Here is a 17,036-nt window from a genome sequence, read left to right as displayed (position 1 = left end):
CATTATTTTTAGGATTCACGTCGATGAAGAAAGGATTCACAAGCCTGATGTCATCTATCGATAGTGCTTTAAAACCTAGTCCAGATGATCTCAGTGATACCATGTCAATAAGAAGTGATGTTTCAAGTGATTCTGAAAAATTCGTACATATTAATTGTGATTTAGATATAGCTGGTGCAGAAATAATTTTTGTAGTTTTCGAATTTTCTGAGAGGATAGAAGAAGCTTCTGAAGTTTTAGAAGAGGATAATACTTTGACGACAACAAGTGAACATTCTGTGACTAGTACTAGTCGTAGAAAAGACTTGGTAAGTATATTCTTTAAATTATTTTAATCAATAACCTTTTCCTTCATCACACTCAACCTAAAGTGAAAAAGTACTTATTTTTATTTACTTTTTCTTTCACTTTTCTCTTATCAGATGAGGGTTTCACTTCTGTCTTTTGCAATCTTCCCTAATTTTGCTTTTCAGTCCTTTTATTTGATCTCTCCATTTCTTTCTTAGTCTCCCCCCCTTCCTATTTTAATGGTGTTTGCTGTTCTCATTATTTTTCCTGTTTATCTATCTTATTATCTCTTATGGTCAACGACTTAAAGTTGACATGGAAGTCTGGGTTCTTGGTTGTGCGGGAATAAAAGGAACTTTAAAGGTTAATACACTTACCAGACAAGGATCCTTTTATTGACTCTTTATGTGGTATAGGTAAATGCACCAGTGGAAAAAGTTTTGAAAGAAATGAAATATCGAAAGAAACTCATTATAGTGTTTTCATGATATGTAATTCCATAAGATTTTTCAGAAAACTATAGATACAAGAATTGCTTGGGTCTGAGCAAAAACAAGCCACACTTTTTCATTGGCTTCATTACAGAGCAGTGATGCTCCAGAAAGTAATTGATGAGATTAGATCCAGCAGGTACTGATGTAGGAGAGAGGATGAAACTTTTGTTCATATAGTTCTAGATTCTTCGACACTCCAAGATTATGCAAAGAAATGCTTTGAAGAAGAAACCTGTAGGAGCAAAGATCTAATCTCCTCGAAACTAGTATGAATACTTGAGTTCATTAGCTTTTAGAAATGGAAGACTATCAGAGATGTTAAACATAGCTCTGATGGGAAGTAATTTAACCTTTATATTAAATATATTTAACTATTCTTCAAATATGGTTAGAAGGTATGAGAATGTATATGAAAATTTATCACTTTTTTGTTCTAGGTTTCAATATCCAATATTTAATATTTTTATGATTGTAGGTTTCAGTATCAACGTTTAAGCTGAATAAAATAGAATTTGTTTACCAGTCATTAGGATTTCAATCTTCCATTAAAATACAACTTAGTAATTTATTGTGTGATGACTGCTCTTGTATATCTTGGGATGAATTACAGGTAAGAATTGATTGCATGTAGTTAAGTAGAGTTTTCAAAACCACAACTACATTAAGTTCTTTCGAATCTGATTCCAAATAATTGTTAATTTTTTATTGGTAGCATTGGTAGCAGTTACTACATATACATATACTATATATATATATATATATATATATATATATATATATATATATATATATTTTTTTTTTTTTTTGTTGCAGAGCAAATTTGGCACAAGATCTCGTGTGTGGACTTGTAATCCTCCAAGTGACTTTAGTACCCCCAAAATAAAATTACGTTTTGATCATGATTTGGTAGTTATTAAGTCTGATATGTTGGGTATGGATTTGACAAATAGAGATACGTTTGCAAAATTATTCACAGATTTGATTACTATAAATGTTACTGATTTGATATTAAATCTTAATATGAGTACCGTTACAGGCTTAGCAGATCTTATAGAGGATGAGATTATACCTATTCCCTTCCCAATAGAGGTAATTTATTGAACAATTTATAAGTTGTATCAAAAACACTGTCTGTATATATCATGTCAATGTAATTTAGAAGCAGATAGTGCTTTTATTATTATTGCTAATTTTATGCTGTAATAATAGAAAGGGTTTATCCACATAGCAGTAATTAATCATTACTTTCATTCAACCTAACTAAATAATGAATAATTTGCTAAGTATACACACCACTAGGATCTTGTCTACATCTTTACAAAAAATAAATAATATATGAAAGAATAAATGAACGAAAGAACTTTATTGCCATTATAAAAAAATAATATAACATATCTATAATGAAAAAATTGCTTACAAATAATATCTATGTTACCAAAATTCTGAAGGTTTCATTTAAATAGAAAAATGAAAAGATGTAATATGCTATTGGAAAAGATTTTGCAGAACAAAGAAATCTTCAATTAACTTAATTACAATCTACCATTGTAAATATCAAAAGTACTTCGCAGTAAACTATAATAAAATTGATTATTCCACTTAATTTTCATACTTTCCTTAAGTATTTTATTTTTCTGTAATTTTATTATTATCGAAATCAGTTAGCTTAACCTAACCAGGTATGCGTCCATAAACCTTGGAATTTCCGAATAATAATTTATTGACAAGATACCACGATTAGACCAACTCAAAATTATATTGGAAAGGCTAAATTCTAAAAATAAACTGACCAACAATTCAATAAATTGAAAGTAAAGATACAAAATAATGTTAAAAATATCTCATGGTAATAAGGGCTATAATAATATGCCTCCTTCTGCTGATTGATATTCTACATTCCTCAGCTGTATTTCTATTATAAAGTTGAATGATCCTTTTCTTTGAATCGTGAAGATTTGTAGCTCTTTCAACTTACAGAATTTAAAGAGCGGAAACAATCACTAACCACAGAATGATTCTCATTAAAATCTGGTAAAATGTACATCTGGCGGTGTCTTTTTGATTCTCTCCATATTAAGGTAGTCATATCGAACATAACGCGCTGTAGACGTTCATAAATGTAAAAGTTAGTTCAACTTGTTGAGAAACCGTGATAATGCACACAATGGCATTTAAGTTAACCTTTTTTTAAAACACAAAAGATTAGATAATCGGATAACTCATTGATATGACCATCGATGAGGCATAATTGACATAATTTTACATTTAAAATTATTTAAATTTAAAAACATTGCACAAATGTAATTTAGATAAATCGGTTAGTCATTTAGTTGAAGGATACAAAAGCGTTCCTTATTTTTACTCTCCATTAACGTATCCTCCGGATTATTCTTATTCTTATATTGATGTGACTGTTGATGTATGATTCTTCATAAATTTATCTACTTAAATTCAAGGTTTATTGTATTCATTAAGATTTATGGTACACGATCCTAATGGGGACATCATAGTTAATTGACTCCAAGTGTCCCCTTATATAGTTGAAGTTCTATTAACGTATCAAAATACGTACTTTATTTTGTATCGATGTGGCTCTAACGACCATACTTATAGATAACCTAACCTAACCTTTCATGCAATACGATTTTTCAGTATTCTAGAGCGGTCTATAAATAGATGTCTTAATATTCTGGCGTTCATTCGAGTATGGTCGTCAGATTATTGAAACCACGGTCAAATACTTATTTTATTATTTAATAGTTTATTTCAGAGTAGTTTTGATGTTTTAATACAATGAGTATGGTCAACCATCATTGTTAGCCCGAAGATGCATTACACTAAAAACGTGGTTGTAAGTAATTTATTCGTAGTAAGCTGATACGATTATGGCTATAAAGCTTGGGTTATGAGTATCGAGCTAAGCTATTATTTACGAGGTCAAATGTGTATTCTAAAATTCACTGAGATAAATTTCGGAGCAACAGAAACAGGATAAGAAAACAGGAGTATGAAATGTAAATTAGTTGACCCACAAAATAATGAAAAAAAGATCGTTGTAATCGTATTGTCAATTGAATATCGTATTGTCAATTGAATATCTTATTGTCAATTGAGTATCCTATTGAGCCCATGTAAAAATGTGAAAGATTTTCGGTCAAAGACAAGATTAATAGGAATAGATGTAGTCCAACCGTGTGAAATAAAAATGTATACACACATATATGGTAGGTGTAAGTCATCTAGATGATAACATATCTAATTGCACAATCTTTCTGATCTTACAAATATGATGCAAATTATCTCCATTTTAGGCGAGAGATTTTACAGTATCTCTCAAAGAAATTTGGAAGTGAACCAAAAATTGCTGGCTCTGAAAGGGATTCTGTGAAGTGTACCATTTGATAATCTGCCACTAAAGTCTACCAGTCTTATACAATTCCACTATTAGATAAATGTTTCAATGAATTTTATAAATTGTTATCACATTAAAATTGTTTTTATTCTAAATTTCTCCAATTAAATAAACACGATAGTAGTAGTTCCAAAGGGATCGTTAATGATCCACGCTTAAAATCATAAACTACAATTCAAAGATTTTATTAAACATTTTTTAGGTAATATCCAACGCAACCATTCACTCTAATAATTTTGAAATATTTTGAGAGTTCTGGGCATAAATGGGTTAAATTGTCCTTTAGATTGAAATGCTAATCAGCAGTTAAAATTGTATATGTCATGGTCTCTTGTCTGAAACGATTTTTTCTACGAATTTTAACAAAAGACGATTATTTCTTATATTTAATCAACGTGTACATTATCGGAATAAATTTATTTCAACGTATAATATTTCTTCATGAATTTGTAATCAGTTATATGCTATTCGCTGAATCGAAAGGCTCTTTTACACTGCCTGTGTTATTTTGAAAAAATATTGATATGAATTATTTTTTTTGTACTATTTTATATTTATGTTGTTTTAAGTGTTTGTTTAATTTTTTAGATTACATTAGATAATGTAAAAATACATTTAAATGAAGACAGACCTCCAGTTAATATTACGTCCCCAGGGCCAATTCCAATAGACTTAAATATTACTAATATGTTCATAACGCGAACAGAAGATGGTGTATTCAATTTGTTCCCTTCGATCAAGGCTGTATCTTCTAATAATGGTAAATATAGTGATTTCAAAAAGTAGTAATTATTGGTTGGTGACAAAGTAATTTCGGTATGAAGTATAAAATAAAACAGGTTCATGATTCCGCGCTCATAAAAATTTTGCCATTCAAAGAATTCTGCAAACTTCGAAATAAATGGTAATCAGATGGTGCCAGATCAGGGCTGTATGGGGGATCTGGCATCAATTCTCAGCCAACCTCCAATAGTTTCCCACGTGTTGCTAAAGATGTGCGAGGTCTTGCATTATTATGGTGGAACACTGAACCTTTCCGATTTTACAATTCTGGCCGCTTTTCGTTGATTGCTTCATCCAGTTTCATTACTGGTTTGACAGTAAATATCATAACTGATCATTTGGTTTCTCGGAAGCAGCTCAAAAAATACAACAACTTTGTAATCCCACCATACTGACAGCATGAGCTTTTTTTCGTTGTTATTGAGCTTTCGATGTGGTTTATGCTGGTTCATCGTGTTTGCTCCATGATCATTACTATCCAGGATCCATTTTCCAGCACCAGTGATGATTTTTTTCAAGAAAGGGTCAGTTTCATTTCATTTAAGTTGCATATCGCAAATGTTGATTCTTTGTGTTAAATGAATTTGTGAGGAACCCAAATATCAAGCTTCTTAACTAGCCTGATACATTTTAAATGTCTCTTCAATTATGACTTTGATTTCGTCATGATCAACTTAAGTAGGCCGACCGGAATTTTTTATACCAATTCTGACATGCACTTTCTGTTAAGCAAACAGCACCATTAACTTCACAACATAAGTTATTCAAAAAATAAAGCAAGACTCTGTATCAGTAAAAATCGAAAGTACTTAGTTGCCAACTTTATAAATAAACAATTTTAGCAGAAAATTACTACATTGTGCTAGGAAAAAATATTAAATTATTTTTTTTCAAATTTCAACCGCTATTGTAGACAATTTAGATTTTACAAATGGGCTTCCTCGGCCAGCTTAATAGCATATGAGCACGCTTGGAAATTAATTGAGGGCACGACTGTAGGATGGCCATACTATTGCTTGAAATTTAACGTATGATTCTTGCTAGATGTGGTAGGGCTTTATCACACATGAAAAGAAAATATCTCTTATCAAGGGAGCGAAATGTACAACTTTTGTAATATCGTACTCCTATTTCAATAGTGCCATAAACAAAATTTGTGTTTAAACTTGAGTAAATCTTCGTTCAATATAAGAAAGAACAACATAAAAAAATGATATTGAGCAACATGGAACGAGGATTTTAAAATGAAATTAATTTCTTAAATCTAGCATAGCCTGATAAATAGGTAGGTACGACTTGGAAATCACACTGGCTTCAAATAAAGATAATAAGTTTTTATTTTTGTTTGCGTTAATCTATGGCTTAGGATCAGAACCAAATTAGATTCATTTTTCTTCCTCTTGTTCTTATAGCTCTTGGAAATCTTTCCTTTCATAAGAGTTTTCCTTCTCGTATCTCACGAATTTTATATTTGAAGACAAAAATTGTATTTCATTTAGGTCTGCGTCTGAAGGTTCTTTATATTATAAAAATCAGTGTAGGTTATAGCACTACAGCTTTGTTTTTAGTAACATCACTCAACGAAACGAGATTACATACTGGCTTATGGCACTGTTCATGGTGCATACGGTACGAGTAACTCATTGTATAATAGTGACACTTGGCGCGGAATGTAATATTTTTAAGATTTTTGCTCCTTTGGCTTTTATTTTTCATTTATGCAGCTATGTTTCTATTTTGTTTAGATTATTTTGTAGATTTCTGGTTGCTGTTTCTGGGTTGTGATGAGACGCTACTATTGCTATATCGTCTGCGAGTAACAGGTACAGTACCGGTCCTAAAACTCTACCTTGAGGTACACCGGAGTCACTTGTTGTATATCAGTATATTCTGAGTGATGCTTTACTAGAAAAAATCTATTATGCAAGTAGGACTTCGATATTCAATAAAAGTCATACGGTAGTACTTTTTTTATTTTGTACAACAGATCTGGGTGCCCTACTTTGTCAAAAGCGTAAATAATATCTGTCAAGACGGCGGAACAATACCTTTTTTTCTAGGTCATCGCTTACCTGCTTGACTACTCGATGCTTTTTTTACGAAAACCGAATTGATGAAGGGGAATAATGTTTGTGTTGAGCAGTGTATGCTCCATTTGTTCAAAATAAGTTTTCAAAAACTTTGAGTATTGGTATGAGGCTCGTTGGCCTAAACGACCTCAGTTCTGTTGTATTTTTGCCAGACTTTGGGAGCATTATTATCTTAGCAACTTTCCATTGTTGGGGAAAATGTCTCAGTCGAATAACTGCATTGAATATTTGTTGAATTGCTGTTATTCCTTAATTAATCTCTTTAATAATCGTTTCTTTGATATCTTTGTGACTAAAATTATTTATATACTATTAATTTGAAAAGGAGCTTCTAAGTAATTATTTATTAATTTTTTATTACTATATCGAAAACCAATGAGTTTAAATTGAACTCATCTCAAGCTAAAAATCATACTCTCGATTATCTTCTAAAGTGAATTTTTTATGCTTAGCTAACGGAAAAATATTAACAGAAAGTCCTGATTTTTTGATTTTGGGCTGGAGTGTTAAGCTACTTCCCTTATCTGTAAAAAATATTTTAATCCTCTTGTTTGTTTGTAGATGAATCCGTGAAGAAAGATTTAGTTAAAGTAGATAGCATAACATTAAATAATGAAGATATGAGAAGACTGATGACATTTGAAAGGATATCTGAAGAGAACCGTCTCCTTCGTAAATCAAAAGAAGAAAGTGATAAAGAAAAAGATGTACTGCGAGAATATTTGAAGAAATGCCAAGATGAAGTGACTCGACTGTTGAATGAAAAGCAAAATTTATTAGATGATATTAGACGAATGCAGCATCAATGGACTAGTTCTAAGAGATAGCAATGTTGTTTTAATTGTACAAAGTGTTTTTGCAAAGATAATTCTTCTGCGCAGTAGTTGTGTATAACAAGGTGCTCATGTGACTGGATTAGTCAAAATTGATGTCAGTATATGTGAAGTATAGAGGTGTTATTAGAATATTAAAACAAGAATACACTAATTTTATATTAAAGAAACTTGAGATAAAAGGTATTTGATAAATATAAGATTGGTGTGTTAGCCTAAGTCTATTTAATTCCAGGTTTTAAGGAATGGAATCGAATTCATAAATGTTTCACTTTTCTGAATGCGCGATTTCCTCGTTTTTCCTCTATTGTTTGTTCTTATAACTTGGTGTGTGATATATTTCCGCGAGTCGGGAAAGCAATATATAGTTTTAAATAAAATTTTAGAAATACTTAAGTTAATAGTATGGAACCACAAGTAGGTATTTACTCGAGCGCTTCAGATTGTTTTGAGATGAATAATTTACATATATAGCTTTTGCAAATGATCTGAATTAATTCAAATTGAGCTCACTTCAATATGGTGGGTCAAATGACCAACTGAAACATTAATTCAGCTCATTTTACTTTAAACCAAAATTCCACCGTGTTCTTACAAATAAGGTAATAAATAATTTTTTTGCGCCAAATATTGATTGTAATTATGAATTTGTATAAAAATATAGTAGAGCATCTAGTATGCAGACTAATTAATGCATTTCATTGACCGGATAATTGAAAATCCGGATAACTGATTTGCACTCGATTTTAGTCTTATTCGCACTATAATATGAAAATGTAATAAACTGTAACTCAACTCATTTATCAATATGTACACCGTAAACAAAGAATTTTTAAACAAAAAAAAAACAGCAAATAGTATTTAAAAACACCTTTAATTATGAAAATTACAGCACTTCATGTTTAAGGATGCTGACAAAAGAAATTAGATATTTTTTTGCTTAAGGTACTAATACAAACATATTTTTTGCTGCTAAATCTCTTCATCTTCTTAAGGACAAAATCTGAACGGTGTTACACTCAGCTTGATGCTCTAGCCTCTTCACAGCTTTTTCTAAGAAGGTAGATACCTCATCGTTGGTTGAAACATCGTTTCCTACTTCAGTGTCTTCTCTAACCTCCTCTTCCTCTCCTACTTGCTGATTATCGTTCTTTATCTGCTGCACAATGTCTTCATCAGAAAAAATCAGATAAGCAAGATCATCGACGTCTTAATTTAACAAATCGTTTATATTGGTATTGCCACACTCCTCAAAACCTGGTGCTTATTTGATGATTTCTCTTATTTTATTTGGATTATCACTTGTGGTTCTTCAGGGTCATCTGGATCAGTATCACCATTTTCTTGCGAAATTCGTATTTCAGGACACAGCTTATTCCATGCTTTTTCAAGTGTGGTGTCTTTTATGAAGGTCCACCATGCAGACAGAGTATTTCAAATTCAATTTCTTGTAACTGTATAGCACAGATTTTTCACCATTCTCTATATCTAGAAGCAGCATTTGAAGTAATTGCTTTCTGTACAAACGTTTAAATGTTTCTATCGCACCCTGGACCATTGGTTGTAGGACTGACATTTGGCGGAAGAAACAACTCATTGAACTTGCCATTATGTGAGATCGAAATAACATCTGATGAGTGAGTTGGTGCATTATCTATGAATAAGAGCACTTTACCGGTTGAATCTGTTTTTTTTTTGTTGGTGTTTTTTGACATGTGGGATAAAAACGTTCTCATACCAGTGACCAAAATCTTTGTTTCCATAAAGGATTTTGTTTAATTTTTGTATACAACAGGGAACTTTGCTTTCCAAATAATAAGCACCAGGAGCCTGTGATCGCCAGTAGAGTTAGCGCAAACCATGTTTGTAATGCAGACTTCGCTGGCTTTGTATCCAGGCACTGCAGTTTCCTTTTTGGAAACAAATATCTTGGTTGGCAGCTTTTTCCAATTGACACCTGTTTTATCCGCATTTTAAATGTTCTTGGGTTCAAAACCACTAGCTTTGCAAAATTCATTAAATGTCTTAAAATTTTCGGCACATACTACATCAGCTGACAGTCTCTCACCTTGTATGTCTAGCTCCCTTATCCTATATTTAAAGCGTAGAAGCCAGCCAGTTGTAGCTTTGGAATTAAGATCACCATTAATCATTTGGTTTATTTACAGTGCTTTCTCACAAATTATCAGTTCGTTAATTGGTTGTCCCTAACTTTTAATTTACATAAACTACATTGCCAAGTCCAAATCCTGATTGTCTGCTGATTCCATTGATTTTCTTTTTGTACTCCCATCTTTACTGTCTAGTTTGGAAGCATAGTATTTGATCGTTTGACGCTGCTTTTTAATGTAGCAAATCGTAGAAGTGCCTACATTTAAAATCTGCACTAAATTAGCTCAACTTACACCATGATCTAGCTCTTACAATATTTTAATTTTCTCTTCAATTAACAAAGCTACACGTTTACATTTAGTCGACATCACTTAAAACAACAACTTAATTTATCTGCAAATACTTTACAATACATAAACACAAAAACACAATCACAACACAAGATTGTCAACTGACAAAATGGACGTCCGGATGACCGGTCACGGGATGACCGGTATTTGGATGATTGATGCTCTACTGTACCAGGATATTTGCTTGTTGTAGTGAAGGAGATACCTTAGATCACTTTTATTAAACAACGGCCACTTTTTTCAAGTTCTATTTAAGAAATCTCAATAGATATTAAATCTACATTGTCTTAAAAATTACATGGGAATTATTGAGCACTACGATGAGGAAAAATTCGTGAACACTTAAGAATGGGGAGATTGACAAGTGAATATGTTATTAGCAAATTACTTTAAAGAAGGCTGTTTACTTGATCATATGGTATTTGGCAAATACTGAAAACTAATTGCTGATCGATTTGATATAACTAAAAGTTTTGCTCATCGCGTGATTTCTAAAATAGGAACATCAAGTTCCGAGTATATTGTTTGACCTAATTATGAGCCGAAGTAAATTATAAAACAAGATTTTATAGATTACTGGTGGTTATCAGGTAAATTTTTGTGGGACTTACATATTTTGAAACATTGTGTTTATAAACATAGGAAGCTCGAAAATCTGATACATCTTGTAGCAACTTAGCAGTGATAGACACAACCTACTTTTCTACTGAGTTCGAAGTCATCCAGTATATTCTCAGACGCTTGGGTAATTCCCAATGTAGACTCGTTGGTTTTCCTATTTTTAATTGATAATTTATATTATAGTAGAAATAATTAGGTTATTTAATTTATGAGCAATTAAAGCTTTGGTACAATCTGATATGCAACCTCACTAATGGCATCATTTTTGATTAAAAATACATTGTGTATATAAGCTATTTGATGATATTTTTTTTACAAATGTAGCATCGATTCTATAAAAGTTTATTGGTATTTATAAATGTTGGCGTTTGTTTTACAGTTCATTGTAAAGATGTATGGTACGTGTACTTATACAACTCTTGTCATCTGTTATTCGACAATTTACTGTTATAAAACATATTTCACAGAACCAAAGTATATTTAAAATTTGCGAAGATAATAATGTAAATATTCGTCATAGAGTTAATATTGAAGATAAAGAGAGCGAGGTATGGGATCTTATTCAAGTGGGCCTAAACTGACAAGTAATGGTAAAGGAGAAGAATAACAAGTTTCGTTTTTATTAGTAAACATCTTCCTCTAGGGGTACATTAAGGATATTATCTATGTACTCACATTACCAAAAACTTTAAAAGCCCTACATCAACAGTACATCCACAATGATGTGGAATTAATTGAACTACATACAAAAAATTTGTAAAGTGAGCATAGAACTTCAATATCTTCTTTATTATTTATATGATACTTCTGAATTAATAATGTTTTGAATATGAAATACTTTTTGTGGTAACCCGGTATAAACATAATAAATGAATGGATTATGGTGATTATAAGATTCTTATAATTTTATATGTTTTATATCTTCTCATTTTCGATTAATCAAGACATCAGAGGAGCATCTCAATTCTTCGTGTCGAGAGGAAGTATTTTTTTATACTATATTTCTCCAGTATAAATGAGTTACGATTTTTAGGTATTCTGTAGCAAAAATTCACAGTACCATTATCCCAGGCAGCATCTGAATAACTACGTGTCTTGTCAAACATTAGTTGAAGCGTACATGTTTTTTTTATCAAAAATCGGAAGCTAATAATTGTGTTCAAACAGCATATTGGTGCTTGATAAAATATGGAAAATAAACCGGCAGTGCTTTTTTATGAATCAAAAGTTACATCTTTCATTATTGTACATATTCATGGGTTGTAATATAGAGATATTTTCAATTCAGTTTTAAGAAAAATGGTAAAGTCGGTACCTTTGATATATCATTAAATTTGAGGAAATTTCATTACATTTATTTTGCGTTTTCTGAGATTTGGATTATTTTCTAGGTGTCTACCACTTCCAAACATATTGTTCTCTTCAATATGTGTCATGGCAAATAAATAAACATGAAAAAGTAGATATAATGTTTAGCTAAGTCTTAACTAAAATGGGGCAAGAAGACTTTTTTCAATGTCCACAAATATTTTGAAATAAAATTGACGCTTTTTTTGCTTAAATTTATGAAATAGAGGGAAAATTGTCACTGAAAAATTGCTTAGTATAAGCTTAGATCCATTTATAGCGAATTGTTGAATTCCAATAAAAATTTCTAAAAATTCTGAATCTAATAAAACTATTATCGCTAGTCGTTCTAGAATTGATTTATTTATTGAAAAAAAAAATTCGTACAATTATGATTGTTTTAACTATAGGTTACTACCCCCGCCAGAAGGTATGGCTCTCCTTAACACTCAAATGAATCCCAAATAGAAATATTAAATACAAGTAATAGGTAAGATGAAAACCAAAAATAAAATAAATGGAAAGATTTAAATTTTATACAATATTTAGATAAAATGATTTTGCGAAAGTATGAAAGGAAAATTTTTTGAGGTTGAGTTTTCCGTATTCTTTTGTTACAAATATAGTTTAATTGAACGTAATTTGTGTCATTTTCTTATGTATTATTATTTGCTATTATTTTCTATATTATTTGCCTATCTTTCGTTCAATTAATGAAATCATCTTTAAAAACCTGCAGACACCTATTGCTCTGACATAATAATTATCTATTTAAAACTAGGTAACATTGCACGAATGTAAGCCAGACAGAGATACAACATCTTATTATTACTAACACATATCAACAATATATTTCAAAATAATTTAAAGGTTTGCCAACCATTACTCAACAATTGTTTGGCTGAGTTTTTTGAGACTATCCTATGATCAGTATTGAAAGGCAGTTCTAGTAGACCTATTTACAATTGAGAAAAAAATAATAAAAAGCGTTGATTAATCATCAAAATGGTTATTGCTATGACTATCAAAATCAGCACTTAAATAAATTTTACAGTAGGTTTACACAACATGTCAAAGACTCCTGCAAGTCTCTTGAAAAAAATATTTGCGTCTACTGAAGGTGATCGAAAACAATATATTTTTTGTATCGGTCTGAAATACGTAAGAAAAGAGACAAATGCTCTGTTCTATAGTGAAGCTGTTAAAATTTGGTATGCATTCGGATATAGAGTTTAAATATAATCATTTTGATGTAACTTAAAAATGAAGAAAATTTAAAATTTATCGTGCTATTATGCGGCTTTATTTTTTTCCGAAAAAGAAAGACAAAACTCTCAAATCACTGGATAGTAGCAATTTAAGGAACAACTATTTGTAAAAACATTCTAACAAATAGTGATATTTCGGAGACTTACTATACCAGTGCCTCTGGTGGCAATATAGTAGCCCTCATTAGTTGACCGGTTTTGTTTTTGTTGGATCTCTTCAGAACGGTTTAACACTAAATACCCTCTGGCGTCATCCTCACTTCTGATTGCCAGGTATTTCAAACCGTAGTCTGCCATAGTTTGAAATAAAATATAGTAGGTATACGAGTTAAGTCGAAAATATTTGTATAGAATTTATACTTTCACGTCTAATTTTATTTCGAATATCTCATAATTAAAAAAAAAGGGTTTTCATCAGTGAATGTTTCATATGTTCTCACCATATCCTTAACGCCTGAATTCATAACATTAGCTGCCTTTGTAGGTTTTGCTTAGTGTCAACAAACGTATCTATTAACACAAATTTTTATTAACGTATCAAATATTACATTTACATAAGCTGATATCCAATTGCTATAGCAATCGAATTTGTTTAAATGAAATTGAACAGTCATAGAATAAGACAAGTCATTCTATAAATATAGTTTTTCTTTCTTCACATGCTTCTACACTATATAGTTTTCTGTTTATGCTCTTCAATTTTTGTTTCTATTTATCACTGTATATCTTAACAATTATATATAATCAGTTGTACAGTCCAATAGGAATAGTAATCGCTCGATATAGACTCTCATTTTGTTCAGGTCATTTGTTACTTGACTCTCATTAACTTTTGGTTGGCTTCTGGGTCAGTTGTCCAATGGGTTCCAATTCTTTTACTTCACGATTATTTTTTTGTGTCCTAATCATCGTATTCGCTGCGATTTCATAAATCTGGTGATTCTCTTCCCTTATTTTACCCTCCATTAACGTATCGTCTCGGATTACCTAATTTTTGTCTGATATCAATGTGACTATGAAGAATCATAAATTTACCTACCTAACTTCAAGTTATTATATTCGTTAAGATTTATTGTATACTGACCACTCCTAATGGGAACCAACGTCAAAGTCAAGTGATTCCAAGTGTCCCTTAAACACTAGAAGTTCCATTAACGTATCAAATTACTTACTTTTATTTTATATTGATATGACTGTAACGACCATAAATATAATAATTTAAAGCTTTTGTGTAGAATAGGATTTTGGTATTTAAAGCAATTTGTAAACAGATACGAGGTTCTTAATAGTTCGACATTGTCGAGTACGGTAGTCGGATTATTGAAAGCAAGTTTAATTAATAATTTTTTTGCATAATAAATAGTTTTTTACAAAGTAGTTTTGATGTTTAAATACAAAGAATTTTCCAAGTGTTTCCATTCTGTTAATTTTTGTACTTCACTATTATTTTTCATTAGTTTTGTGTTTCCTAGTCATCGTATTTGCTGCTATTTCATAAATCTGGTGATTCTCTTGGAGATTTTTTTTTAATTTGAGCGCTCATAATTGTCCGTTTCATTACTTTTTTGACTCATATATTCTTCTTATCATTTTCCTTTCGAAGTACAGCTCTTGATATAAACATTTAACGCCAACACTTTACAGTATGGCTTTTGTTATTTTACTTCGTCGTGCACATTTGAGAGAAAGGAATTTTTATTACTAATTATCAATAAATACATCATTACATATGAACTACTTACGCCAAAATTTATATATTAGGTCAATAATTTATGAAAAAAATGACCATCTTTTGTTTTATACATCTTTTATTTTAATTATGGTTTTGAAATATATGAATTCATTGTAAATTATATCTACTAAGCTTAATGAGATTGAAATGACATACATATTGTTGATATCTAAACATAATTTTTTATTATTTAATCCTTCTAACTTGTCAATTACATACATAAAATTTATTCTACTCATACAAGGGTATCATACAATTCGATTGGCTAACTTAAGAATCTTCGAATATACCAAACATTAAAAACTATCGCGATGTGAAACCGTGAAAGAAGCAGCTTTACCAGTTGAAATTATTGGAACCGTTGGTGATAATCACAGTGAAATACACTGTTTACTGCTATCATTACACAAACACTCATAATTACACGAGCGTTTCGATAACCTAGTTATCGCCTTCAGGGACTGAAGGTAAGCAGTTCACCTTCAGTATTTAATTTGTTTATTGAAACGCGTATCAGACAGTGTAATTGTGTGTGTTGGTGTAGTGGTAGTAAAAACAGTGTGTTAATTAGTCTAAGAAGCTGCAAAGTGACATTAAGATTTATTATTTCCACTATAAAACTGAAATAAAGTAGATGTCGCATATGGAAATACACTGTGTGACCAAAATGAGGTGTTAAAATAAGTACTAATTTATTTTCTTATAAAATTATTTTCATATTCTCAAATCATTTTATTTTTAGTTTCGATCATCACTTTATTAATTCTAATTCTTGATAACAGAACTCACTTCCATGGCTAACATTTCATTGTCTATAATATTTGAGTGATTTCCTTCGAAAACTTTTATTTCTGTTGGGGAGTCGGTTATTTGTGATATTCCATGGTCATCTTCGATATCCTCATAAATTTGTTTACTTGGCTTATACAGTATTATTTTTGATTTCAATTTATCAGAAAATTGTATATATTGCTGACATACTTTGTATCTATTGTATGTTCCCTCCATCAACATTTTGTTAAAAGCTATAATTTCGGGAGAGCAAGTAGCATTTTTCATAATTTCTTCAGCTATTAATAAACGATCATTCCAATCACTGCATTGGAATATTCTTCTCTAAAACAAGAATTTTATTTGAGTTATAACAATAATATTTATACACTATTTATAAAAACATGCTAAGTGGAGTATTCATAGCAAATAAACTGTTGTACTTTGTAAATATTCATGTTCAATTGATTCCCATTGATTAAATATATCATCTACGATCAAACAGGATTCGAGAAGACGTTGACGTGTAACTAACTTACTATTTTTCTAAAACGCAAAAGCAACGATATTACCGATTTTAAATGAAAATTTATATCTCCTTATTTTTCAAAGTAAAAATGTAGTTCATGTAATTCTTTTTCGAGTATAACCAGGTTTTAATGAAAAATATATTTCTCCCTCGAAATTACAATTTACAAGGGTTATATTCTCCCCCGCGCTCCGTAACTCAAAAAACCCTAATCAAGACAACTTCACCTTTCGCACCGCTAGAGAAAGGTAAGCGCTTACAGCAATAAAAGAGATGGTACCAAGTGAAAAATCAAAGTTGTTCCGCCGTCCTCATCGAAGCAAGAAGCCCACCAAGATATACTATTTTAAATAGAAAGATTATTCCCAACCGGAATCTACACAGGTCCAGCGGATTGGTAGAAGGA

At 30.8% G+C, this 17,036-nt stretch overlaps 2 protein-coding genes across 3 annotated transcripts in view; one reads left to right on the top strand and one right to left on the bottom strand.

Moving 5' to 3' along the window:
* LOC130903918 (bridge-like lipid transfer protein family member 3B) overlaps positions 1 to 15,509 on the top strand; it is a 38,033-nt gene extending 22,524 nt beyond the window's left edge. The window contains exons 16-21 of one of the 2 annotated variants that reach the window (XR_009060791.1): positions 13 to 308; positions 1,258 to 1,392; positions 1,596 to 1,871; positions 4,783 to 4,954; positions 7,629 to 8,083; positions 8,136 to 15,509. Coding sequence is in view for 1 of the 2 variants with exons in the window: in XM_057816305.1 (XP_057672288.1) it covers positions 13 to 308; positions 1,258 to 1,392; positions 1,596 to 1,871; positions 4,783 to 4,954; positions 7,629 to 7,894 (1,145 nt within the window). In the remaining variant the exon portion in view is untranslated. Of the gene's footprint in view, positions 1 to 12; positions 309 to 1,257; positions 1,393 to 1,595; positions 1,872 to 4,782; positions 4,955 to 7,628 lie in introns of both variants that reach the window. The other variant, XM_057816305.1, reaches the window with a different exon arrangement.
* Positions 15,389 to 17,036, bottom strand: part of LOC130903917 (fatty acid synthase-like) — a 72,218-nt gene continuing 70,570 nt past the window's right edge. The window contains exon 29 of the mRNA XM_057816304.1: positions 15,389 to 16,446. Within this exon, the coding sequence (XP_057672287.1) occupies positions 16,096 to 16,446 (351 nt within the window). The 3' untranslated portion in view covers positions 15,389 to 16,095. The remainder of the gene's footprint in view (positions 16,447 to 17,036) is intronic.

The sequence above is a fragment of the Diorhabda carinulata genome, chromosome 2 (assembly GCF_026250575.1).
Source record: "Diorhabda carinulata isolate Delta chromosome 2, icDioCari1.1, whole genome shotgun sequence".
Lineage (NCBI taxonomy): Eukaryota > Metazoa > Arthropoda > Insecta > Coleoptera > Chrysomelidae > Diorhabda > Diorhabda carinulata.
The sequence above is the reverse complement of the archived record's forward strand: the minus strand, read 5'-3'. Positions and strand labels throughout refer to the sequence as shown.